The following is a 27,989-nucleotide window of genomic DNA, read 5'->3' as shown; positions in this document are numbered from 1 at the left end:
ATTTGGAACCAGTCCATTTTTCCATGTCTAGTTCTAACTGTTACTTCTTGACCTGCATATATATTTCTCAAGAGGCAGGTAAGGTGGTCTGGTCTTCCCATCTCTTTAAGAATTTTCCATAGTTTGGTGTGATCCACACAGTCAAAAGCTTTAACAATGAAGCAGAAGTAGATATTTTTCTGGAATTCCCTTGCTTTCTCTAGGATCCAATGAATGTTGGCAATTTGATCTCTGATTCCTCTGCCTTTTCTAAATCTAGCATGTATATCTTAAAGTTCTTTGTTCACAAACTGTTGAAGCTTAGCTTGAAGGATTTTGAGCATCACTTTGCTAGCATGTGAAATGAGTGCAATTGTGTGGTAGTTTGAACATTCTTTGGCATTACCCTTCTTTGTGGTTGGAATGAAAACTGACCTTTTCCAGTCCTCTGACCACTGCTGAGTTTTCCAAATTTCTAATGGCATATTGAGTGCAGCACTTTAATAGCATAATCTTTTAAGATTTGAAATAGCTCAGCTGGAATTCCATCACCTCCACTAGCTTTGTTTGTAGTAATGCTTCCTAAGGTCCACTTGACTTCACACTCCAGCACGTCTGAATGTAGGTGAGTGATGATACCACTGTGGTTATCCCAGTCATTAAAACCTTTTTTGTATAGTTCCTCTGTGTATTCTTGCCTCCTCTTCTTAATATCTTCTGCTTCTGATAGGTCCATATTGTTTCTATCCTTTATTGTGCCCTTTTTTGCATGAAATATCCCTTGGTATCTCTAATTTTTCTTGATGAGATCTCTAGCCTTTACCATTCTATTGTTTTCCTCTATTTCTTTGCACTCTTCACTTAAAGCCTTCTTATCTCTCCTTGCTATTATTTGGAACTCTGCATTCAGATGTGCATCTTCCTTTTTCTCCTTTGCCTTTAGCTTCTCTTCTTTTCTCAGCTATTTGTAGGCCTCCTTAGATAACCATTTCCCTTTTTGCATTTCCTTTTCTTGGGGATGGCTTTGGTCACTGCCTCCTGTACAGTGATAGGAACCTCTGTCAGTAGCTCTTCAGGCACTCTGCCAGATCTAACCCCTAATCTTCCAGATCTAACCCCTTGGCCCTATTTGTCACTCCCGCTGTATAAGCATAAGAGATTTTACTGAGGTCATACCTGAGTGGCTTAGTGGTTTTCCCTGCTTTCTTCAACTTAACTCTGATTTTGCAATAAGGAGCTGATGATCTGAACCACAGTCAGCTTCAAATCTTGTTTTTGCTGACTGCATAGAGTTTCTTCACCTTTGGCTGCAAAGAATATAATCATCTAATTTTGATATTGACATCTGGTGATGACCATGTGTAGAGTTCTCTCTTGTGTTGTTGGAAGAGGGTGTTTGCTATGACCTGTATGTTCTCTTGCCAAAACTCTGTTAGCCTTTGCCTTGCTTCATTATGTACTCCAAGGCCAAACTTGACTGTTACTCCAGGTATCTCTTGACTTCCTACTTTTGCTTTCCAGTCCCCTATTATGATAAGGACATCCTTTGGGGGTGTAGGTTCTAGAAGGTCTTGTAGGTCTTCATAGAACTTTGGCATTAGTGTTGGGGTACAGGATTGAATTACAGATGTTCAATTCCAGATGTTCAAGCTGGACTTAGAAAAGGCAGAGGAACCAGAGATCAAATTGCTAATATCCATTGGATCATTGAAAAAGCAAGAAAGTTCCAGAAAAACATCTACTTCTGCTTTATTGACTATGCCAAAGCCTTTGACTGTGTGGATAACAACAAACTCTGGATAACTCTTAAAGAGATTGGAATACCAGACCACCTTACCTGCCTCTTCAGAAATCTGTATGCAGGTCAGGAAGCAACAGTTAGAACTGGACATGGAACAACAGACTGTTCCAAATTGGGAAAGAAGTAAGCCAGGGCTGTATATTGTCACCCTGCTTATTTAACTTATATGCAGAGTACATCATAAGAAATGCTGGGCTGGATAAAGCACAAGCTGGAATCAAGATTGCCAGGAGAAATATCAATAACCTCAGATATTCAGATGACACCACCCTTATGGCAGAAAGTGAAGAACTAATGAGCCTCTTGATGAAAATGAAAGAGGAGAGTGAAAAAGTTGGATTAAAGCTCAACATTTAAAAACTAAGATCATGGCATCCAGTCCCACCACTTCATGGGAAATAGATGGGGAAACAGTGGAAACAGTGTCAGACTTTATTTTGGGGGGGCTCCAAAATCATTGCTGATGGTGATTGCAGCCATGAAACTAAAAGACGCTTACTCCTTGGAAGCAAAGTTATGACCAACCTAGACAGCATATTAAAAAGCAGAGACGTTACTTGGCCAGTGAAGGTCTGTCTAGTCAAAGCTATGGTTTTTCCAATAGTCATGTATGGATGTGAGAGTTGGACTATAAAGAAAGCTGAGCATTGAAGAATTGATGATTTTGAACTATGGTATTGGAGAAGACTCTTGAGAGTCCCTTGGACTGCAAGGAGATCAAACCAGTCAATCCTTAAGGAAATCAGTCCTGAATATTCATTGGAAGAACTGATGCTTAAGCTCCAATAATCTGGTCACCTGATGCAAAGAACTGACTCATTTGAAAAGACCCTGATGCTGGGAAAGATTGAAGGCAGGAGGAGAAGGGGACAACAGAGGATGAGATGATTGGATGGCATCACCAGTGCAATGGACATGAGTTTGAGTAAGCTCTGGGAGTTGGTGATGGACAGGGATGCATGGCATGCTGCAGTCCATGGGGTCACAAAGAGTAGACATGACCGAGTGACTGAACTGAACTGAACTGACTGTGATATTAAATGGTTTGCTTCAGAAATGAACTAAGACCATTCTGTCATTTTTGAGATTGCACCCAAGTACTGCATTTCTGACTCTTTTGTTGACTATGAGGGCTACTCCATTTCTTATAAGGGATTCTTGCCTACAGTTGTAGATATATTCATTATCTGAATTAAATTTTCCCATTCCCATCCATTTTAGTTCACTGATTCCTAAAATATTGATGTTCACTCTTGTTCCTGCTTGACCACATCCAATTTACCTTGATTCATGGACCTAGCATTCCAGGTTTCTTTGCAATATTGGTATTTACAGCATTTGACTTTGCTTTCACCACTGGACATATCCACAGCTGGGAGTAATTTCCTCTTTGGCTCAGCCTCTTCATTGCTTCTGGAGCTATTTCTCTGCTCCCCTCCAGTAGCATCTTTGACACCTACTGACCTGGGCAGTTCATCTTTTAGTGTCTTATCTCTTTGCCTTTTTATATTGTTCATGGGGTTCTCAAGGAAAGAATTCTGAAGCAGTTTGCCATTCTCTTCTCCTGTAGACCACAGCTTGTCAGAACTCTCCACCATGACTCATCTGTCTTGGGTGACCCTACATGGCATGGCTCATGGTTTCATAAAGTTACACAAAGCTATGATCCATGTGATCATTTTGGTTAGTTTTCTGTGATTTTGGTTTTCATTCTGTCTCCCCTCTGATGGATGAGGATAAGAGGCTTATGCAAGCTCCCTGATGGAAGGGGCTAGCTGTGGGGAAAACTGTGTCTTGCTCTGGCAGGCAAGGCCATGCCCAGTAAATCTTTAATCCAATTTTCTGCTGTTGAGTGAGGTTATGTTCCCTTGCTGTAGTTTGGCCTGAGGCCAAACTATGGTAGGGGTCATTGTGACCTTCTCCAAAGGGACTTATGCCAGTTCACCATGCCTCCCAAGACTGCTGCTGTCTGTGTCCCTGACCCTGCGGCAGCCCACTGTTGACCCACGCCTCCACCAGAGACTCCCAAACACTTGCAGGCAAGTCTGGCTCAGTCTCTTTTGGGGTTACTGCTCCTTTATCCTGTGTCCTGGTGCACACAAGGTTTTGTTTGTGCCCCTCCAAGTCTTGTTTCCCCAGTCCTGTGGAAGTTTCTCCTCGGCAGTGACATGCAACAGGAAAATAAAGCAAACAAACAAGCATGAAACAGACAAATCCTGTCTTCTCCATGCCTTGCTTGGTATCCTGCTTTTCCCTTCCATTAGGTTTCTTAAGGCTGGAAAGGGGCCACTGGAAAGGGCCTGTGCAGGGCGTTTTCTATCACTTCACACCTTGAGCCTGTCCATGACGCCACACGCTCCCTGCCTCTTAGAGAGGGAGCTGTCGTGCCCTGTAGTCTTCTCCCAAGAGCCATGGAAGTCATAGGCCATCAGGCTTTGGAAATCCAGGTTCCTGCATGAGGCATGGGAAGAGAGGGTGAGGGGCTAGTGAGTAGGGTGGAGCTCTCCCCCTTGCTCACTCCTTCCTTCCCCGCACGGTGTGTGGCCTGGGGAGAGACCAGCCAGCCACACGCTGGGTGGTGGGAGCAGGCTCTCTCTGGCTCTGGGAGACACGAGACCCCGGTGGCACTCCCCAGTCACTGCATTATCCAGGCCATTCTCATTCTTGGCAGCTCGCGTCTTTAGCATGCTCCCCCATCTGTCCCCTCAGCACCCTCAGGACAGAGTCCATTCAGGATGCCTTATGCTATTTTGAAGGGAAATCTAGTTCAGCATTTCTCAAATTTTAGTTGTACAAATAAATTACCTGAGAATCTCATTAAGGTAAAGGTTCTGATTCTATAGGTTTGGGGTGGGAAGGAGCTAGACAACTCATTCTCCTAGAGATGCTAAGGGCTTCCCTCTTTCCCCTCCCAGGAGTATTTCAAGACTGAATTCTTAAGGGAAGGTCCAGGGCTCCAAAGAGAGGGACTCCAGAGGAGTGAAGTAGCAGATATGGTAAGCAAATCCTTTCTGGGTCTGCTGGTGGTACAGGTGAGTCCCCACTCTGAGGGAGGCTTAGCTTGCCCTTGGTCTCTCTCCCCTGCAGAGAACACAGAGTCCACGCCATCTGCCTGAGACTCACAGAGCAATTTTGTCCACCTCATTCATATCCAGCTTCTTTGTAGGGTCGTCCTGCTGGGATGGCTCAGCTCAGCAGAAGGCATGCCTTCCTTGAGGTCTGGGCTTCCTGCTGAAAGGCATTGACCAGGTCCTGCAAGAGTAGCTCAGAGTAAACACACAGGCAGGGACCATGTAGCACAGTGAACCCCAAGCAAATTTTCCCATGCAGGAATCTGAAAACTGACCACAGGTCGATACTTTGTAGATAAATAAAGCAGCTGAGCCTGGGGCAGAGCAGCACCTATGTGTCCCCCTGACCAACTAGATCTCTCCTACCTCACCCAATCATACCTGCACCAGGGCGGTGAAGTGCTGCTTATCTGAAGGAGGGTTCCCTCAGCTTCCTGGGTACTCCCAGTCAAGGACAAGGCCATCAAAGTCATATTTGTGCAGAAACCTGATGGCTGAGTCGACAAAGGTCTGCCAGTTGTTGACTGTAGCTACCATGTCTGTCCTGAATATTCACTGGAAGGACTGATGCTGAAACTGAAACTCCCATACTTTGGCCACCTGATGCGAAGAGCTGGCTCATTTGAAAAGACCCTGATGCTGGGAAAGACTGAAGGCAGGAGAAGGGGATGACAGAGGATGAGATGGCTGGATGGCATCACTGACTCGATGGACGTGAGTCTCAGTGAACTCTGGGAGTTGGTGTTGGACAGCGAGGCCTGGCGTGCTGCAGTCCATGGGATCACAAAGAGTCAGACATGACTGAGCAGCTGAACTGAACTGAACTGAAGTGAACCAAGTCCGTGAACCTGTGGGGTGATGAAGGGCAGTGTGGGCCTGTCTTCATGTGGTACAGTGGGTCATGCTTCTTCAGAGTCATGAGAGAAACTTCTCAGGATATTGGCACTCAGCTATCTAGGCCAGCACAGTGCTGGAGGCATGCTTCAGAAGCTGCTGGCTATTTGCTGGGGGGTATAGGCCCGGCTAAGGGAAAGGGACAATGTAGAAGTGTGCTCTGCCTCCAAACACTGACATCAACAGGGGCACACTGACTCATTAAGAGCTCTGCTTCCCAAAATTTCCTCCAGAAGCCTACTGCCACTTCCCTGCCCAGAGATTTATCCTACTCTGAATCAGAGCTGGCTGTCAACCTAGCATGGAGGTTGGGAAAAAGGAGAGGAGTCAGTTTCTAAGATGAAGAGGAAGAGAAGCCCAGCAGGTTAGTGAGGATCTGGGTAATCTTGAGAGCCTGCTGGGCTACTTCCTTGGCAGGATAACACGGTCACTTTTCTTCTAAGTCACATTTGTAGAGTGCGTCGTGGCTATTATTATTACTGTTACTAATCCAGAGCTCTTTAAAAATCCTAAGGTGCCCCAGGAACTACCCCACCACATCCCACTTTCTCAAGAAGTCCCTGGACTACTTGGGGGTCTTGAGTTTTTAAAGACTATTTCTATCTCTATTTTTTTTATTTATTAATTTGACTTATTTAATAGCATCAATTTTTAAGTGGGGTTTGTGTGCCCAGGAACTCCAGGCTAAGAACTCTGAATTTCAATGAAAAATCTATATAACTAGTGTTTTGGGAAGGGGAATCATAAAATTCATCAGGTTTTTAAAAGCGGTCATGATCCAAAAATATTAGAAAGACTGGCTTAAAATTTAGGGGACCACATATTTATGACTTTCTAGGAAAACTCTGATTCCAAATATACCATTCCACTATCTCCATAAATAATCAAAAATATCTTAGAAATGTCAATATTCTGCTATCCCAGCTCGATCTCACTGACTGTCTTTGACACCCAGAAAGGAAACAAAAATCCCCAGATATACTGTTTCAGAGCTCAGAAAGTATAGACATTAAATGTTGTCTGGGATTAGTTGAGACTCTCCCTCTACCCATTTCATGGAGGAAAAGGCTGAGGCCTGAGACGAGGTCAGAATCTCTGGGTCGCATTTAAAGCAAGACAATATACAATGGCCTGGAGCTAAAGCCACTCCACTGCCTCCCAGTGAGGTAGCAAGAACTCAGAAGGAAGCTCAGCTCTCAGAGTCCACTCTTCCCTCTCACCCCCCCTCACCCTGGCCACACCTTAGCATGGCTGATTCCCTGACGGGGGTCTCTCTGGCCAGTTCCCCATCAGGGACCCTGCCATGTAAATGCCCACAACAACTCACTTCTGAGTGCCAAAGCTCCAGCCCCCAATGGCCAGCAGCGTCTTCAGCTTGGAATTCCTAGGGAAGACAAGAGAAGGGCCAGGATTGATCCAGCCAGATCCTGGGACTCATTTCACTAACAAGGAAGCAAGGAGACTTGCAGGGCTGATGGGGTGAGGTTCAGTTCAGTTCAGTCGCTCAGTCGTGTCCGACTCTTTGTGACCCCATGAATCGCAGCATGCCAGGCAAGATTGGGGACATCTAAATCCCTATGCTCAAAATCAGTACCAGGGAAGCTCTAGATTGGGAAAGAAAAGACATATTCTGGCCTTTAAGGACCTCTTCTCTGGCTGGGGAGCTGTACACTCAAGGAACTCAGAAAGCAAGAGATCAGGGCAGATCTTCAGACAGGCTTTATTAAGGTAGTAATAACACTTGAGCTGGGCTTCCCTGGTGGCTCAGCAGGTAAAGCGTCTGCCTGAAATGCAGGAGACCTGGGTTCGATCCCTGGGTCAGGAAGATCCCCTGGAGAAGGAAATGGCAAACCACTCCAGTACTCTTGCCTGGAAAATCCCATGGACAGAGAAGCCTGGTAGACTACAGTCCATGGGATCACAAAGAGTCGGACACGATTGACCAACTTCACTTTCTTTCTTTCTTAACACTTGAGCTGAAAGATAGATTTTAGGAGAAATAAGGGCACTCATTCCCAGCAGAGGAAAAGTTTCACAATCCAGATTCCATGTAGACCTAAACTGGAAGGGCCCTAAAGAAGTCTTTATCTACACTCGCCTCTTCCATATAAGAACAAGAAGCTCAGAGAAGAGATGAGGTTTGCCCAAATCCACATAGCAGGTCTGTAGCTAGATTGCAGTGCTGGGGAAGGTTTCTGGCTTTGAGAGGAGGCACCTGCTTTCTCCACCTCCCACCCTGACTCCCTCCACTGCAGCTCACATCTTCCGCAAGCCATGGAATTCCTTGTAGAGTGTCTCTTCATTCCACTCTATGGAGCTGAGCTGGTGACTGTCCATGCCAGCAAAGGTACGGATGAGGTGGGTATACAGACTGGGGTCCACATCCTTGGGTAAGAAGCAAGCAGCCCCCTCTCTGTACTGGACCCAGTTAGTGAAGTAGCAGACCAGTTTTGCAGCAGAGCCTGGCCAGTCGGGGCAAAGAAAAGAAATGGCAATCAGAAAGGCCTGCTGTGGACTGGCACCTTCTGCCTGGAGGCAGAACCTACGTCATGCCAGAGTGTGTTAAACATGGCCCTTTGTCAACTGAAGGCAGAGGCGGGACTTTTAAAACACAGCTTGGAATACTTTAGAATGTTAATTAAAACACAAATACATAAGGTAGCAGAGAGGAGGCCACAGGCGCAGGCTGAGTTTATGTTTCTTTAGTCTTGCTTCAAAGAGGTTTGCGTTTACTTTTATCCCCATGGGGTTGCAAGGAGTAGAACACGACTGAGCACCTTTCAGTTTCACTTGCAGGGCACCTGTTTATTAATATTACTGACAGAAAGTAAAAGTGTTAGTCACTCGGTCGTGTCCAACTCTTTGCAACCCCATGAACTGTAGCCCTCCAGGATCCTCTGTCCATGGGACTCTCTAGGCAAGGATACTGGAGTGGGTTGCTGTTCCCTTCTTCAGGGGATCTTCTTGGCCCAGGGATCTAACCTGGTCTCCTGCATTGCAGGCAGATTCTTTACTGTCTGAGCTACTAGGGAAGCCCAAGGTTCTAATAAAAAGTGTATCTTCTCTAAGAAACGGCAGCTTGTTTCTGGCACCCTCACAGCCTGTGGAAGGAAGGACTCTGTGTGTAGGGCTTCTCCTTCCAGGTAGGAGGTTGTCTAGCAGTGATGGCTCCCACCAAAGGCAGCACTGTGTTAATTTGGCCAGAACATCAGGAAACAAGGATCTCTGCAGCTGCCAGAAATATACTTTGGGCTGATCTTCTCTTTAGCCTTGGCTTAGAGGTCCCAATCTGAAAATGACAGTTTGGTCTCTGAGGGCTTGTTTAGCCTCGAGACTATGATTGTGTGTGTTATACAGGCCAACATTTTATGCCAGAGACTTGGCAGAGTGAGTTTGGACTGGAGCATGTCTGTGGCCGTGGTCTAGACCCTAGAATTTCGTTTTGCACAGACAGCTTCTCTCAGCAACCCCCTCCAGTCCCCATGTGAGCAAAGAGAGGATGGGGTGGGGGGGGCAGTGATGAGTGGCTATAGGAGGGTGTGTGGGAACCCAGAGCATGGAAAGCTGGCTGAGACCCCCCACCCCCAAGCCCATGGAGCACTCCCAGGAGGGGGAGTCAGAACCCTCAGGTTGTCACTGGCCCTAACCAGTGGTACGTGGGGGTGAAGTTTGCCTGAGTGATATAGAAGGAGGATTAATGACTTTCCCAAAGCAAAAGAAGGAAGGAAGGGATTAACCCATAGAACACATACCTGGGACCATCTAAGAAGAAGTCAGGAGGCTTTTTTAAAATTTTGTATCATCTTGCCATAGCATATGGAATATTGTGCATGTATTTTTGTACTATATAAGCAACGAAGTCTGGTTAACAACAGGAACCTTGGAATTTCATGCCTAGGTTGAAATCCCAACTCTGCAACTTTTTAGCCAAATAATTCAACTCTCTCCTTCATAAAATGGGAATGATGATTTTTCTTATTTCCGGGGCTATTGTGTGAATGGAGATGTGTGTGAAACACACAAAGGAATGTTGCCTTGGTAAGTCTGTTTTACATGCTTTACGTATATTAACATTAACCCTTCATCCACACAAGATTCTATTGTCATAAGTAAGAGTCACACAGCAAATTCCCACTAGCTATCTATTTTACATATGACACTATATAGGTTTCCATGCCACTCTCTCCATACATCCCACCCTTTCCTTTCTTCCAACCATGTCCGCAAGTCTGTTCTCTATGTCTGCATCTCCAATGCTGCACTGCAAATAGGTTCATCAGTATCATCTGTCTAGATTCCCTGCTGCTGCTGCTAAGTCGCTTCAGTTGTGTCCGACTCTGTGCGACCCCATAGACGGCAGCCCACCAGGCTCCCCCGTCCCTGGGATTCTCCAGGCAAGAACACTGGAGTGGGTTGCCATTTCCTTCTCCAATGCATGAAAGTGAAAAGTGAAAGTGAAGTCGTTCAGTCGTGTCCGACTCTAGGGACCCCATGCACTGCAGCCTACCAGGCTCCTCTGTCCATGGGATTTTCTAGGCATGAGTACTGGAGTGGGCTAGATTCCCTATATATGCATTAATATACCATATTTGGTTTTCTCTTTCTGACTTTAGGCTCTAGGTTCATCCACCTCATTAGAACTGACTCAAATGCCTTCCTTTTATGGCTGAGTAATATTCCATTGTGTATATGTACCACAGCTTCTTTATCCAGTTATCTGTCGATGGACATCTAGGTTCTTCCGTGTTCTAGCTATTGTATATAGTGCTGCAATGAACAATGAACATGTGTCTTTTTCAATTTTGGTTTCCTCGAGGTATATGCCTAGGAATGGGATTGTTGGGCCATATGGTGGTTTTATTCGTAGTTTTTAAAGGAATTTCCATACCGTCTTCCATAGTGGCTGTATCAATTTACATCTAAACAACCATGCAAGAGTGTTCTCTTTTCTCCACACCCTCTCCAGCATTTATTGTTTGCAGACTTCGGATGATGGCCACCTGACCGGTGTGAGGTGATATCTCATTGCAGTTTTAATTTGTGTTTCTCTAATAATGAGTGATGTTGAGCATCTTTTCATGTGTTTGTTAGCCTTCTGTATGTCTTCTTTGGAGAAATGTCTGTTTAGGTCTTTTTCCCCACTTTTTGATTGGGTTGTTTGTTTTTATGGTATTGAGTTGTATGAGGTACTTTTATACTTTGGAAATTAATTTTTGTCAGTTGTTTCATTTGCTATTATTTTCTCCCATTCCAAGGGCTGTCTTTTCACCTTGCTTATAGTCTCCTTTGCTGTAAAAAAGCTTTTGAGTTTAATCAGGTCCCACTTGTTTACTTTTTTGTTTTTATTTCCATTACTCTAGGAGGTGGGTCATAGAGGATCTTGCTTTGATTTATGTCATCGAGTGTTCTGCCTATGTGTTCCTCCAAGAGTTTTATAGTTTCTGGCCTAACATTTATGTCATTAATCCACTTTGAGTTTATCTTTGTGTATGGTGTTAGGAAGTGTTCTAATTTCATTCTTTTACAAGTAGCTGTCCAGTTTTCACAGCACCATTTATTGAAGAGGCTGTCTTTGCTCCATTGTATATTCTTGCCTCCTTTGTCAAAAATAAGGTACCCATAGGTGCATGGGTTTATTTATGCACTTTCTATCTTGTTCCATTGATCTATTTTTCTGTTTCTGTGCCGGTATCATACTGTCTCGATGACTGTAGCTTTGTAGTATAATCTGAAGTCAGGAAGGTTGATTCCTCCAGCTCCATTCTTCTTTCTCAAGACTACTTAGGCTATTAGGGGTCTTTTGTGTTTCCATATGAATTGTGAAATTTTTTGTTCTAGTTTTGTGAAAAATGCCAATGATAATTTGACAGGGATCACGTTGAATCTGTAGATTGCATTTGGTAGCATAGTCATTTTCATACCATTGATTCTTCCTACCCAGGAGCATGGAATATCTCTCCATCAGTTTATGTCATCTTTGATTTCTTTCATCAGTGTCTTATAATTTTCTGTGTACAGTTCTTTCACCTCCTTAGGTAGGTTTATTCCTAGGTATTTAATTCTTCTTGTTGCTATCGTGAATGGTATTGATTCCTCAATTTCTCTTTCTGATTTTTCATTGTTAGTTATAGAAATGCAAGTGATTTCTGTGTATTGATTTTGTATCCTGTGACTGCTAAATTCACTGATTAGCTCTAGTAATTTTCTGATACTGTCTTTAGGGTTTTCTACGTACAGTACCATGTTATCTGCAAACAGTGAGAGCTTTACTTCTTCTTTTCTGATCTGGATTCCCTTTATTTCTTTTTGTTCTCTGATTGCTGTAGGACTTCCAGAACTATGTTGAATAATAGTGGTGAAAGTGGACACCCTTGTCTTGTTCCTGATCTTAGGGGGAATGTTTTCAGTTTTTAACCATTGAGAATAATGTTTGCTGTAGGCTTATCATGTATGGCCTTTATTCTGTTGAGGTAGTTCCTTCTATGCCCATTTTCTGAAGAGTTTTAATCATAAATGGGTGCTGAATTTTGTCAAAGGCTTTTTCTGCATCTATTGAGATTATCATATGGTTTATATCTTTCAGTTTGTTAATATGGTATATCACATTGATTGATTTGTGTATATTGAAGAATCCTCACATCCCTGGAATAAACCCAACTTGATCGTGGTGTATGAGCTTTTCATTGTGTTGCTGAATTCTGTTTGCTAAAATTTTGTTGAGGATTTTTGCATCTATGTTCATCAGTGATATTGGCCTGTAGTTTTCTTTTTTTGTGTTTTTTTTTTTTTTTTGTCTGGTTTTGGTATTGGGATGATGGTGGCCTTATAGAATGAGTTTTGAAGTGTTCTTTCACCTGCAATTTTTTGAAAGAGTTTTAGAAGGATAAGCATTAGCTCTTCTCTAAATGTTTGATAGAATTCTCATGTGAAGCCATCTGGTCCTGGGCTTTTCTTTTTTGGGAGATTTTTGATCACAGCTTCAATTTCAGTGCTTGTAATTGGGTTGTTCATAATTTCTACTTCTTCCTGGTTCAGTCTTGGAAGATTGAACTTTTCTAAGAATCTGTCCATTTCTTCCAGGTTATCCTATTGTCATATAGTTTTCATAACAGTCTCTTGTAATCCTTTGTATTTCTGCACTGTCTGTTGTAACCCCTCCTTTTTCATTTCTAATTTTGTTGATTTGATTCTTCTTCTTCTTTTTTTTTCTTGATGAGTCTGGCTAAAGATTTGTCAGTTTTGTTTATCTTCTCAAAAAACCAACTTTTACTTTTATTAATCTTTACTATTGTTTCTTTCACTTCTTTTTCATTTATTTCTGCTCAGATCTTTATGATTTCTTTCCTTATACTAATTTTGGGGTCTTCTTCTTCTTCTTCTTCTTCCTCTTCCTCTTCTTCTTCCTCCTCCTCTTCCTCCAGTTGTTTTAGGTGTAAAGTTAGGTTGTATCTTTGATGTTTTTCTTTTTTCTTGAGGTAGAATTGAATTTCTATAAACTTCCCTCTTAGAACTGCTTTTGCTGGATCCCATAGGTTTTAAGTTGTTGTGTTTTCATTGTCATTTGTTAGTAGAAAGTTTTGATTTCCCTTTTGATTTCTTCAGTAATCCATTGGTTATTTAGAAATGTGTTGTTTAAATCTCCATGTGTTTGTGTTTCTTACAGTTTTTTTTTTGTAATTGATATCTAGTCTCATAACATTGTGGTCAGAGAAAATGCTTGATATGATTTCAATTTTCTTAAATTTACAGAGGTTTGATTTGTGACTCAAGATGTGGTCTAACCTGGAGAATGTTCCATGTGCACTTGAGAAGAAGGTGGATGCTTCTGAATTTGGATGGAATGTCCTGAAGATATCAGTGAGATCCATCTCATCTAACATATCATTTAAGACTTGTGTTTCCTTATTAATTTTCTGTTTTGATGATCTGTCCATTGGTGTGAGTGTGGTGTTAAAGTCTCTTACTATTATGGTGTTACTGTCAATTTCTCCTTTCATGTCTGTTAGTATTTGTCTTATGTATTGAGGTCCTCCTATGTTGGGTGCATAGATATTTGCAATTTTTATGTCTTCCTCTTGGATTTATCCCTTGATCATCATGGAGTGTCCTTCCTTATCTGTTGTGATATTCTTTATTTTAGGATCTATTTTGTCTGATGTGAGGATTGCTACTCCAGCTTTATTTTGTTTCCCATTTGCAAGGAATATATTTTTCCATCCTCTCACCTTCAGTCTATGTGTGTCTTGAGGTCTGAAGTGGGCTTCTTGTAGACATCATATATATTGGTCTTGTTTTTGTATTCATTCAGCTAGTCTGTATCTTTTGGTTGGAGCATTTAATCCATTTACATTTAAAGTAATTATTATTATATATGTTCCTATTTCCATTTTCTTAATTGTTTGGGGTTGATTTTGTAGATTTTTTTTTTCTTCTCTTGTATTTCCTCACTATAGAAGTTCACTTAACATTTGTTGTAAAGCTGGTTTGATGATACTGAATTCTCTTAACTTTTGCTTGTATGAAAAGCTTTTGATTTCTCCATCAATTTTGACTGAGATCCTTGCCAGGTACACTAATCTTGGTTGTAGGTTTTTCCCTTTCAGTACTTTAAATATGTCCTGCCATTCCCTTCTGGCCTGCAGAGCTTCTGCTGAAAGATCAGCTGTTAAGCATATAGGGTTTCCCTTGTATGTTACTTGTTGCCTCTCCCTTGCTGCTTTTAATATTCTTTTTTTGTGTTTAGTCTTTGTTAGTTCAATTAGTATGTGTCTTGGCATGTTTCTCCTTGGGTTTATCCTGTATGGGACTCTGCGCCTCTTGGACTTGATTCTCTATTTCCTTTTCCATGTTTGGGAAATTTTCAACTATAATCTCTTCAAAATTTTTCTCATACCCTTTCTTTTTCTCTTCTTTTTCTAGGACCCCTATAAATTGAATGTTGGTGCATTTGATATTGTCCCAGAGGTATCTGAGACTATCCTCAATTCTTTTCATTCTTTTTACTTTATTCTGCTCTTCAGAATAAAGTTATTTCATTTTGGTGGAAATAAGTAATTAATGATGGTGGAAGTTATTTCCACCATTTTATCTTTCAGCTCACTGATTTGTTCGTCTGCTTCAGATATCTGCTATTGATTCCTTCTACAGTATTTTTAATTTCAGTAATTGCATTGTCTGTCTCTGTATGTTCATTCTTTAATTCTTCTAGGTCTTTTTTAACTGATTCTTGCATTTTCTCCATTTTGTTTTCAAAGTTTTTATCATCTTTACTCTCGTTATTCTGACTTCTTTTTCAGGTAGTTTGCCTATTTCCTCTTCACTTATTTGGATTTCTCTGTTTCTAGGTTATTCCTTCAGTTGTGCAGTATTTCTCTGCCTTTTCATTATTTTTTTTAGCTTATTATGTTTGAGGTCTCCTTTCCCCAGGATTCAAGGTTGAATTCTTTCTTCCTTTTGGTTTCTGCCCTCCTACAGTTGGTTCAGTGGTTTGTGTGAGCTTCGTATAGGGTGAGATTTGTGCTGAGATTTTTTCCTCTGATGGGCAAGGCTGAGTGAGGCAGTAATCCTGTCTGCTGATGACTGGGTTTGTATTTTTGTTTTGTTTGTTGTTTAGGTGAGGCATCCTGCACAGGGTGCTACTGGTGGTTGGGCCATGCCAGGTCTTGTATTCAAGTGGCTTCTTTTCTGTGAGTTCTCACTATTTGATACTCCCGAGGGTTAGTTCTCTGGTAGTCTAGGGTCTTGGAGTCAGTGCTCCCACTCCAAAGGCTCAGGGTTTGATCTCTGGTCAGGAATGAAGATTCCACAAGTGGTTTGTTATGACATTGACATTGACATTGATGTCACTCAGTTGCGTCCGACTCTTTGCGACCCCATGGACTGTAGCCTACCAGGCTCCTCTGTCCATGGAATTTTCCAGGCAAGAGTACTGGAGTGGGTTTCCATTTCCTTCTCCAAGAGATCTTCCCAACCCAGGGATCGAACCCAGTTCTCCCGCATTGTAGGCAGACACTTTACCGTCTGAGCCACCAGGGAAGTCCCAACAAATATCCAAAAACGAGAAACCAAAGATGAACCCCACGTAAGTGGCAGTTACAAAATCAGGCAAATAATAAATAAAATAATGGAATATACACATATACATGTACACCCATGAGCAAAGTCAAAACAGTCCGACAAAAATAAAGTACAACAGATTGACCTAGATAACAAAGAAAATCAAACAATATATTTACCAGTTAAGAACAAAACTAGCTAAAGCACAAACTGGAAAACAAAACTAAAGCAAGGTGCCAACTGGAGAATAAAGCAATGAAAATAAAACTAACAAATATGTTGAGAGGAAAGGAAATAAAGAAAAGGAAAAAAGAATAGATATGCAATGTTAAATAGAGGTAGATAAAGAAGATTTATATATATATATATATATATATATATATATATATATATCAAAGGTTAACTGCAAGGGGAAAAGAACAATAGGAAAAGCAAACAAAGGAATAAATTTAGAAAATATAATAATAGGTTTAAAAAATTAAAATTATAAAAAGAGGAAAACTCCACAGAACTGCAAAAGCCTAATGTAGAGGCAGAGGTTTATAAAATCAATAAAAATTGTTGACTGAAGAAGAAAAAAAGAAAAAAGAAAGCTCAAAAGCTTAATCAGACTTCATAGTGCCATTAAAATTGACAACAACAACAGAAGGGGAAATAAAAGAAAAAAATCAAATGAATCTACAAAGCAAGTCAAAACATAATATTCTTATTTATTATTCCATAAATGTTTCTCTTGAGTCACTGCTGTCAGAGTCCTTTCCCTCGCTGGGAGTCACTGTCCACCTCACCTCCCTAGGATGCCCTCCAACACTGTGCCCGTCCCTGGACCTGCTGTGGGGACAGCTCACATTCTAATCTGGTCCTACTCCTGTGTGATCTTGCCTCCAATGCACACAGCTATCAGAACTAGTGCGTTTTCTTTTATGGGACCTCTCAATGGCCTTTTATATATTCCATAGACACAGAGTCTGCCTAGCTGATCGTGTGGATTTAATCTGCAGCTGGTGGGAAAGTTCTGGGTCTTCTTCCTTAGTTACACTGCTCCTGGGTTTCAATTATGCTTTTGTTTCTACCTCTGCATGTGGGTCAGACTTTCCTTGTGGCTCAGACAGTAAAGCATCTGCCTACAATGTGGGAGACTTGGGTTCGATCCCTTGGTTGGGAAGATCCTCTGGAGAAGGAAATGGCAACCCACTCCAGTACTCTGGTCTGGAAAATCCCACGGACAGAGGAGCCTGGTAGGCTACAGTCCATGGGGTCGCAAACAGTCGGATACGACTGAGCGACTCACTTTCACTTTTCACTTTCTGCATGTGGGTAGTCCACTGGGGTTTGCTCCCGAGGCTGCACTGAGGGACTTTGGCTTGAAACTGTGAGGGCCAGGTGTGGAGGCGGTGCAGCTGCTTGAGTTGCAGGGGTTCTGGCAGCACCAGGTTCTCAGAGGGGCTGGCAGCTAGAGAAGCAGGAAATACAGTGCTCTAGAAGGGTATGGCAACCAGTATTGGCCAATGTGCTCCAGTATTCTTGCCTGGAGAACCCCCCTCCCTGACAGAGAACCCTGGCAGGCAACAGTCTACAGGGTCACAAAGAGTCAGACACTACCAAAGTGATCCTGCGCGCATAGACACAGGACATGTTTTGCCTGTGGCAGCTCTGCCCTAGTGACTGTTGAATGTGAAGGTGGTGCAGCTGCTTGGCTTGTGGGGACCCTGGTGGTGCCAAGTGTTCAGGGACACAGACCGCCTCTGACACAGGAGTTATGGCCCTATCAGAGTCTTTTTTCAAGCCTCTTGTAGCTGGCGATCAGAAGGCCTCTTTGGCCAGTCTTTCTCCATAACTCCACCTGTTCAGGCACTTAGAGGGCTCCCTTGCCTGGGGTCCTTCTCTGTTGTTCGTGTGTCAGGCACATAGAGGGGTCCCCCTGGCTGAGGTCCTACTCTGTAGATCGGCACATCAGGCACTTAAAGGAGCACCCTGGGTGGGGTCCTACTCTGTAGTTCAGTGCGTCAGACGTTCGATGGGCCAGCCTCTCTATTGTTCAGCTGCTGATGCTGGCCAGTGGGGAAAGAGAGGCTATGGTGATGGCTCCACCCCTTACGTGTGACTCAGCAGTATCGCCTTGCTTCCATGGCTGCCTGGCTTTCCTTCACCACTATCTCCTCCCTTGCATCCCCTCGATCTCTCTCTCTGCAGTCAACAGCAGCCCTTGCCCTGAGATTGCTCCACAATCCCCAATCTCCAGCTCCTAGCCACTCCCTTTCCAGGAGACCTGCGTTCCTGTCCGGTGTATGTATGGCTGCTGCAAGGACTGTCTGATTCTCATTCCATTTAGGCTGCCGCAGATCAGCTGTTTCACTCCCAGCCTTAAATGTTTCTCCTCTGACCCAGACAGTTGCCCCGATGCGGGGATGGGACTCCTGCCTCAGTTCCCCCACCCGCCGAGGGCAGGTCCAGTCCTACTAACACTCCTGTTTTCCCCCTGGTTCCTTCATCCTCCCGAGTTTTGCGTGGGTCTATATATTCTTTTCCACTGGTCAGATCCTCCTGTCCACTCTCAGCTGGTGCTCTGCATGCACGTCTGTGTCTGGAGGTGTATTCCTGATGTACCCGTGGAGAGAGATGTACTCCATGTCCACCTACTCCTCCATCTAGTTCTCCCCCTCCCCGCCCCCCACAGATCTTTCTTTATCTTGATTCCCCATTCTTAGCCTAGAGTGCTGAGGCAGTGTATTCAGTGAAAGATCAACCTCTTTGTGAGCAGTTTTTTTCAGTTCTCCTTTCCTGCTCCTGGCTTATTCGCTTCTTTCAAACTAAGAAAGCCTAGAAGAGTCTGGAATAACTATTGATATAATCCAATTTCAGAAATTAACATGTTTCTGGGTCACCCAGATGACTTTGACCTGAGCTGCTGTATGTAAGAGCTAGATGACTTATGCCTGTGATACGGCACTTTTGAATTCTAACCTAAAGTGTGTGTGCACACATGCACGCGCATGAGTGTGCACGTGTTGGGATTGGGAGAGGTAATTTTACAAAGGTTCCCACTCTTAGTGGATCCTAGACTTCAATTCCAGCCCCGTGAAGCTATCAAAAGTAATACTTAACCTCCCATCTGCATTTTCTTGATTGGGCAAAAGGGGCCCAGATGCAAAGCTCAATTTCAGCAGATAAATCCATGATTCTTCAGTACTTTATTAGTGTTTCCATGCTCTCGAGCAGGTATTTCATTCTTTTGATCTGTTCTAGTTATTCTCAGTGGGATACTACTGCTTCATTGATTACACTAAAGCTTTTGACTGTGTGGATCATACCAAACGGTGGAAACTCTTTCAAGAGATGGGAATACCAGACCACCTTACCTGCCTCCTGAGAAATCTATATGCAGGTCAAGAAGCAACAGTTGGAACCGGACATGGAACAACAGACTGGTTAAAAGTTGGGAAAGGAATAAATCAAGGTTGTGTATTGTCACCCTGCTTATTTAACTTATATGCAGAGTTTATCATGCAAAATGCTGGGCTGGATGAAGCACAAGCTGGAACCATGATTGCTGGGAGAAATATCAACAACCTCAGATATGCAGATGACACCACCCTAATGGCAGGAAGTGAAGAGGAACTAAAAAGCCTCTTGATGAAGGTGAAAGAGGAGAGTGAAAAAGCTGGTTTAAAATTCAACATTCAAAAAACTAAGGTCATGGCATCTGGTCCCATCATTTCATGGCCAATAGATAGGGAAAAAATGGGAACAGTGGCAGATTTTATTTTCTTGGGCCCCAAATCATGTGGACAGTGACTGCTGCCATGAAATTAAAAGACGCTCCTTGGAAGAAAAGCTATAACAAACCTAGACAGCATATTAAAAAGCAAAGACATCACTTTGCCAACAAAGGTCTGTCTAGTCAAAGCTACAGTTTTTCCAGTAGTCATATATGGATGTGACAGTTGGACCATATAGAAGGCTGAGTGCCAAAGAATTGATGCTTTTGAACTGTGGCGCTGGAGAAGACTCTTGAGAGTCTTCTCTGCAAGGAGATTCAATCAGTCAATCCCAACTGGAAAGCAATCCTGCATATCCATTGGAAGGACTGATGCTGAAGTTCCAATACTCTGGCCACCTGATACAAAGAGCCAACTCATTGGAAAAGACCCTGATGCTTGGAAAGATTGAGGGGAGGAAGAGAAAGGGGTCACAGAGAATGAGATGGTTAGATAGCATCACTGACTCAATGAACCCATGTTTGAGAAAACTGCAAAAGATGGTGAAGGACAGGTAAGCTTTGTGTGCTACAGTCCATGGGGTCACAAAGAGTTGGACACGACTGAGCGACTGAACAACACAGCCAATTAACAATGTTGTAATTGTTTCAGGTGGACAGCAAAGGGACTCAGCCATGCACATACATGTATCCATTCTCTCCCCATCTCCCTTTCCATTCAGGCTGTCACAGAACATTGAGTTGATTTCCCCATGCTCTACAGTGGGACCTTATTGGTTACCCATTTTAAATAAATCAGTGTGTACATGTCAACCCCAAACTCCCTAATGATCCTTTCCCCTCCTCCTCCCCACTGGCAACCATAAGTTTGTTCTCTAAGTCTGTGAGTTTGTTTCTGTTTTGTGAATAAGTTCACTTAGGGTACTTATTTTTAAAATCTCTTAAACATATTAACATCAAGAATAAAACCATAGCTATTGACATCGCTTATGACAGATGAAAAATTGAACACACTCCCCTTGCGACCATCCACTTTTTGTCAAGGTAATTTGTGATATTAAAATCTGAATCGTAATTATGAAGTCTTTATTATATATAATTGTAAGGATCTCATTTTTCTTGAGTTTTATATCATATTAATCAAAACAATTTTACTTACATAGCTTTATTAGTTTTATTGATTTAATTATTCTTTGCCTTTTGCACTATCATCTTTGGGGTTCTTCATTTGGATTCATTTCTCAGGTGGCAGGAATATCTCATAAATATATTCTCCAGAACTGTTTTATGGAAAAATCCCCGACCCCCAGTTGAGCTCACTAATATCCAGTATCAGTTATCAATATATTACCTTTCAGCTCCAAATGCACCCTATATACATGTCTGGGCTGTCTTCTCCCTGGCACATGCAATGCTTTATCAGCAGAGGGCACTGGAGGGACAGGAGGAGAAGCGCCTCCTCCTGGTTCCTTTGCTTTCCGGCTGACTTATTCTCAGGACTCTGAAGTCTGGTGGAGCTTACCCCCAGCAAGTTTCAGCAGTTCACCTGCTCGTGGCATCTCCATGGCTAGTTTTATGGACATCTCTTCTAGTTTCCCAGCGGCAAGTTTAGCTACATCCTTCATGGGTGGATTCCTGATGAAAGGCAGGGGTTCCTGGAAAGTCCCACAAGCAACATTCTCCCAAAGAGATTTCTCAGTGAGTTCTTTGGGAGCCCTATGTGGCTTCACCATGATCAGCTGCATTCCCCTAAAACAACTTCCTGGGAATTTTATGGACACTCAGCAGGACACTCAGCTGGCAGCCCAAGACTGTAGTTCTTGCCCATCAGTCTAGGATCTCTGACTATGGACCAGTTTTGTCCAAAGACAACTCAGAGAATTTCTCTGCCATCCATGGGCTGCACCCACACCTTCCCCAACAAGGGCTGAACCCCAGCCTTGAGGAACCCCTCTCCTCTTCCTTCCTGTGTGTTCCTTCTTTCTGTACTCTCATCAGCCTTAGGAGATTTTTTTAAACAATCCCTTTTATTCCCACTCTGTAGTTAATTCCCTGAAAATAATTAATTTTTATATCAAAACTTCCCTTTTCAAATGACTATGCAATTTCTCTCTCCTAATTCAACTGTGATTGGAGCACTACCACTAGTTCAGAGGCAAGGGAAAACTGGGAAATTCCTACCTAGACTTCTCTACTCAGAATGGAAAGAAGCAATGGAATCTTACCACTGTTAACATCTTTAAACATTGCACTTGTGTCTGGAATCTGCACAGGGAAGGAATCTGCAGAATTACAGCTTGCTTGAAAGGTGCTGTGTTGGGTGAGGCCACTGCAGACAAAGTTATATATAGTGAAAAGTGAAGTGAAGTGAAAATGTTAGTCACTCAGTCATGTCCAGATCTTTGCAACCCCATGGACTATATCCCGCCAGACTCCTCTGTCCATGGAATTAATTCTCCAGGCACGAATACCAGAGTGGATAGGCATTCCCTTCTCCAGGGGATCTTCCTGACCCAGGGATCGAACATGGGTCCCCTGCATTGCAGGCAGATTCTTTACCATTTGAGCCATGAGAGAATCCTGAAGTCATACCTAACAGACAGTCAAACCAGTTGGAGAAAGTGTTGTCAGTGTTCCATAAAAACTATGTCCCTTCTGACTTCTGACTTGTATCCACTGTTCTCCTAAGACCCCTTGGCTGGAATCTCAGTCCAGTTTCTCTCGTTGGTGTCCTTAGCTACTCTCACTGCCATTGCTCTATCCAAGATCTGGTCACCTAGCTAGGAATTCCCCCTGGAAACGCTCGCTGCTTTCCCTCCATAGGTTCCTGAGTGCCAGCTCAAACTTCACCTCCTAGAAAGCTTCCCCATCAGCTTGGCTCAGTGGTTCTCCTCATCCTGACTTTTTCTAATGTCTGTACAGATCTTAAAGCACTTTCCTAAGTCTACTCTGCCACATAACTGGGGCAAATCAACACATTCCCGATCAACCTGGGCTGCCTTGATGAAACCTGATTCAGATTAGCAGAGGAAAATAATGCACTTATTTGTATAGAAATGACATCCTCTGTTGGTAAGTATATATAATGACTGGATTTTTTCATAAGCTGTATAAGGACCTTCACTCCCCAAAGCTGAGAAAACCAAGGAAACTCAGCTGCCCCTCTCTGCTCACCTCACTCCCTCACAGGTAACATTCAATCCACTGACCCGCTCACCAGATTTCTACCCCTTCCTAACACAAAAGAGGTCCCTGATGCCAAAGTCTCTTGGATAACAATCTGTAACATTTACTGAGTACCTGCTGTATGCCATACATAGGATTAATTTCCTTAAGTATGGTATATCATTTTATCCTCATAGAAACTTTATGAGGTAGACACTTGGGAAAGGCTCCCTGAAGCAAACTTCAGCATGTGTTAGCCGTTTAGCATTTGTCCAACCCCTGCCATATACCATGCCTGGGAAAGTGATCTGGCTGGGCACAATGTGCCAAAGAACAGAAATTCTCATTTCTGCCACACAAATGCAGAATCGTAATCTTTTGTATTTATAGATTCTTCATATTTTGTATCTCACTGAATGTTGCAATAATCATGAGACATAGTGATTATCATTCCCATTATACAAACCAGGAGAGAGACAAGCTAGGAGACTCGCTCAAGATCAACCCTCCAGTTAAATGTGTCCTGTCTGTTTGGGAATACCACTTTCCTAGATATGTAGCCAGCTGTTGTCAGTCCTAGCTCAGACTCTCCTCCGTGATGTGCGGGCTCTGAGACTTTACCAGTGGGATATTACAGCCCTTTTAACTCAAACTCCTACTCAGCCCTGAAGCTGATAACCACTTCTCATGAGATCAAGTAAGAGAAAATATACTTCCTGACTGGAAGAGAGCCATGCCTTGCCAACCTGACATTTAAAAACCCCTGTGGCAAAAGAATGCACCTGGGGCATTCCTCACCTTTTCAGCAGTTTTCCTTAGCCAAGTTTCATTAGAGGGGACCCAGTAGACCAGAGTCTGTCAGTGGAAATGGAGGGACCCAGGGCTACCTGAGTACAGCTTTCACCTGCCACACAGGGTGGCTGTGTGGCAAGTCTTGTGGCAGAGAGCTGGGGTTTCCTGGATCTTAGGGGAGCTGTTATCTCCCCCACCCTCTCAGGGTCCTGGGTTTGGTCCCCAAGTTCCCTCTGTTTCCGTCAAATGCCCATGAACTGTCTTTGGAATGAATGAGTATAAAGAGTCGCATCAGACAAGCTCCCCTCCTCCAATTCCCACCCCCTTACAGTTCCACCTAAGAGACGATGGGGGTACAGCTGGAGCACACACAGGGCCCGAGAAGCATCAGATTGTGGTGGGATAGTGTGGGCTTAAGATCTCATTGACTCAGGTTCAAATTCCCCACTCCATCACTTACTAAGCTAGGTAGCTCATCAGGATAAGGTACAAATGAAGGTAACAGAAAACCCACAACAACAAAGCCTTTAACAAGGTACAAGCTTATTTTCCTCTCACATAAAAGTCCTGAGAAGGAGTTCAGGACAGGTGCAATGCCCCAGTCTCCTCCCAGACCGTTACTCTGTGCTCTCAGTGGTTCAGGGTGGCTCCCACCTTCCAAACAGCAAAATAGAGGGAGGGACAAAGAAGGGCCGCCAACCTCTAGAGTAAGCAGCAAAGACTTGTCTTACCTTCACGTCCACCACTGTGACATCTATGAAAAGAGAATCTTCTCACTCACCTTTCTGATACTGCTAGCAATTTTGTAAGGAAACACCAGCCCAGCCCCTCACGGGAGCCCCAGATCTGATTCTTGCCCTGGTGCAGGTGCTGAAGCCCAAGAGAGCTGAGACTTAATTCAAGGAGAGATCTCAGACGTGCAAAAGCCTGTGGGAAAGCTGAGGCAGCGCCAGTGAAGAGGGCTCGCTGGGCAGGGACCAGCTTCTCTCACACATCAGTGTCAGACTCATCAAATCTCTCTAAGGCAGTGAGAGCGACCTTTAATCACATAACCACTGACCCCCACGTTTAGAGTATAACCCAGAGCAAGTGACAATAAATAAAAACACTGCCTTCAGTCTTCTCTTTTTTCTTTAAAATTTGTTCAAATTTTACATCAGTAAAGTACTTACATTAGGTTCCATACATATGAACCTTCAAGCTGTGAACTTTCAAAGATGTGAAACATCAGGCGTGAGTGAAATTGCAGCTTGCTCTCCGTCTCCTTTCACTGCCTTTCTCACCTCCTCTCCCTCCTCCAGTCAGTAAGTCTCCCTGCCAGTTCACTTGACACCAGCCTCCGTATGCCAGCTATTATACTGTACTACTGTGCGTTTCAAGATACCATACTGTAAGATTCAAAATGTTTTTATTTTTTGTATTTGTTTATGTATGTAGTATTTGTGTGAACAGTATTATAAACCTTTTATGGTACACTGCTATATAGATAATTGTGTCTGTTGAGTACCTAGGCTAACTTTGTTGGACTTACAAACAAATTGAACTTAGGAATGTGCTCTCAGAAGGGAACTCATTCATATACAGGGGCTTACTGTAGTTACTTCAAAATGTGTGTGCGTGCTAAGTCTGCTCAATCTTCAGGGACTCTCTGTGACCCCATGGACTGTAGCCTGCCAGGCTCCTCTCTTCATGGGATTCTCCAGGCAAGAATACTAGACTGGGTTGCTGTGTCCTCCTCCAGGGGATCATCGTGACTCGGGAATTGAACCAGGGTCTCATGCAGCTCCTGCATTACAGGTGAATTCTTTACTGCTGAGCCACCAGGGAAGCCCATTACTTCAAAATATATTTCCCTAAATGCTGCAACTAAATTTACACTCCAGAAGTGTATACCACGTTTGTCCTTTACCTTCGCTTGTCCTCAGCCCACTGTTCATGCCCTTTGGAGTCATGGCATCATCCCGTATGTTCGTGTACAATCCCATGTGATATGAACTATGACATGGACGGACAGATTTGGAAATTGAGTTTGAGAGGTTACCCAGACTGCCAAAAGAAAGACAAAGAATAACTGGTTGAAATGGCCCCTCTGGCTCTAAATCCTTGTCCTGTAATCATCATGTAAGAAAGTAGGGGCTACCCACCACCTGGTAATGGAACCTGTTGCTAAGGGCTCTTGGCCATTCAGGGGAGTCAGCAAGGAAGGGGTCCAAGGAAGGAAGGCCTCTCCTAGATGACGAGATTGAGCTTCAGGAATTGTGGGCCATTGACTCCAGGAGTTACCACCAAATCAACCTACCAAGATGCCTGAGGCTAGAGAGATGCTTCAACTAATAGCAGGGGAGCAGCTTGGGATTTGTTTGGGACTCTTTTGCATATTGCCCTGAACTCAAGGGTAGAGAGCCAGGACCAGATAGGACTGGGAAGAGGTCCTCACCACTGTTCAGTGACCCTGAAAAAGGCAAGATCCTTGGTGAGCTACAGTCACTCATGAGGGCTGATTTCAGCCTGAGGTTCAGGAGTTCCTGGGGGAACTGAGGCCCATGGCGCCAAGAAAAGCAAGACATGTGCACTGTCTCTCCGTTACTAGAAGGGTACACAAATGCCTCATGTGATCCTGGAGATGCCGAGCACGGAGGAGAGTTTATAGGGAATTACGGTAAGGAGGCGATGATCTAGACCTGGCTGCCTGCTAGAGACACCAGCCTATTTCAAGCCATCTTCTGACTTCCTCTGGCCATGGGTTTGGAAGTGGCTGAGTGCAGAGAAGCCCGAGGCCGGCAGTCTGGGGGATTCCTGGTGTGCCTCCGGGCTTTGTCCTGAGCTGTGGGTGCAGCTTCTCCCATCAGCTCATGTCCAAGGCCCCAGGCAGCAGCCAGGCTGCACACTTCTGCACTCAGAGAGGCTGCTGATGCTGCAGAGGAGTCCCAAACCATTCACCTCCTTGTCCAGCCCAGAAAGAAGTTATTCTGTAGGCCCTGCAGGAGGATGGACCAGGCACAGAGACAGTCCTGGGAGGAAGTCCAGCCCCTGACCTCTGCAGCAGCTCCCCACCCACTTCCCTCCACCCTTTCTCCTTCCTGCTCTCCAGGTGATCGTGGGCCCAGGACAGAAGAAAGGAGCTTCTTTCTTGCTTTCTTTCTTGCTTTTCTTTCTGGCCTTGCTTCTCTGGCCAGAGGAAAGGAGCCAAGAGATTGCAATAAAGCCCTTGGGTTCTTGGACAAGAAGGCAAAACAAAACACAAAAGAAAGCTCAGTGAGATCACTGTCCTGCCCAGAGGCAAGTCATTGCTCAAGTCAAGTCAGCCAACCTGGCCTCTATCCCTGCTGAGTCCCAGAGAGAGGCTGCCTGGCTGGGCAGTCTGATGGGGGTGGGCGGGGGAGCACAGCCCCTGCCCTGGAGCTCCTGGCCCAGGGGACGGATGCTGCCTTCCTCTCAGAAAACCACAGGAGGGAACAGCTTGCAGGACCATTTTCCACCAAGGATAAATCAGGCTGTTTCCAAAGGGGCCTGCGGCCAAGTAAGGCAGAGATGAATCTAAACCACAAAGCATTTAAACTCAGACAAATGGCTGAGTCCCTTCCCATGGCCCAGTCAGCGGTTCTCTGGTCTTCTGACCGCCCAGGTTATCCCCTTTCAAACACTTACCAAAGGGCCGCTGTGGGCCTGTCCTCCCCAAGCTGGGGGTACAGACAAGTAGCTTGCAGAGTAGGGTGGGTGCTGGGCTATTCCCATGGAGCGACAAGCTATGTAGGAGGCTTCTGCCTGGGGAGAGGTATTGGGTCTGCCTCCCAACATCTAAAAGGAAGTGATACTCACACTGAAGGGAAACCGCAAGGAAGTGATGCTCACACTGAGGAGGCAGAAAAATGATCAAAATGATCTGGGTAGATGACAGGAGCAAGACCCCACTGAAGCTCCCACCCCAGAGGGACCCAGGGTCAGTGCCAGGCAGACACATGCAACTGTCAGTATAACCCATGGAAGACCACAGAGCACTTTAGCTCACCGAGTATTTCATTTACCTTTATTCTGTGACATAGATCAGAAAATAAAGTTCAGAGAAGTGAAATAACTAACCCCAGGACACACAGCAAGAAGCTCTGATCCCACATTCCAAGCCTCAACTAGTTTTTTATTAGCCTCTACCCCCAACTCCCAGAGACAGAACCCTGTTGAAAACGTGTCTAGAACTTGTTTTTTTCAAGTTGGTTCACATATGGAGACCCGGCTCATGCCAACCAAACACACAGGAGGTGGATGGGCAAACAGAAACCCAGTATGCTCATTTACAGGCAGCATAGGTTTGTCATTAAGGCTAGTGTTGACAATTTGCTGAAGCCACCCATTCCTCCATGGCAATGCCCAGAAATGCAGAGCCCAAGCAAATGGAGCCAGCCCATTCTGAAGGACTCACCAGTCCATCAGATCAAGTGATGGAGAAGCAGGATGTTCTGGAAGCTTGAAGAAAGGTGACTCTGGAGCAACCTGGGTTGCAATCTCATCTCTACCA

At 44.1% G+C, this 27,989-nt stretch overlaps 1 protein-coding gene across 1 annotated transcript in view; it reads right to left on the bottom strand.

Moving 5' to 3' along the window:
* CHIT1 (chitinase 1) overlaps positions 1 to 21,264 on the bottom strand; it is a 33,794-nt gene extending 12,530 nt beyond the window's left edge. Inside the window, 8 exon segments of the mRNA XM_086342948.1 lie at positions 4,109 to 4,231; positions 4,904 to 4,926; positions 4,928 to 5,032; positions 5,233 to 5,395; positions 7,073 to 7,129; positions 8,006 to 8,287; positions 17,152 to 17,254; positions 21,042 to 21,264. Coding sequence (XP_086199074.1) covers positions 4,109 to 4,231; positions 4,904 to 4,926; positions 4,928 to 5,032; positions 5,233 to 5,395; positions 7,073 to 7,129; positions 8,006 to 8,287; positions 17,152 to 17,254; positions 21,042 to 21,264 — 1,079 coding nt within the window.
* Between the last annotated feature and the right edge of the window lie 6,725 nt (positions 21,265 to 27,989).

The sequence above is a fragment of the Bos grunniens genome, chromosome 16, assembly GCF_055505025.1.
Source record: "Bos grunniens cultivar Pamir isolate PY7600 chromosome 16, Bosgru_T2T1.0, whole genome shotgun sequence".
Classification (NCBI taxonomy): Eukaryota; Metazoa; Chordata; class Mammalia; order Artiodactyla; family Bovidae; genus Bos; species Bos grunniens.
This window is presented reverse-complemented; position numbering and strand designations above follow the sequence as displayed.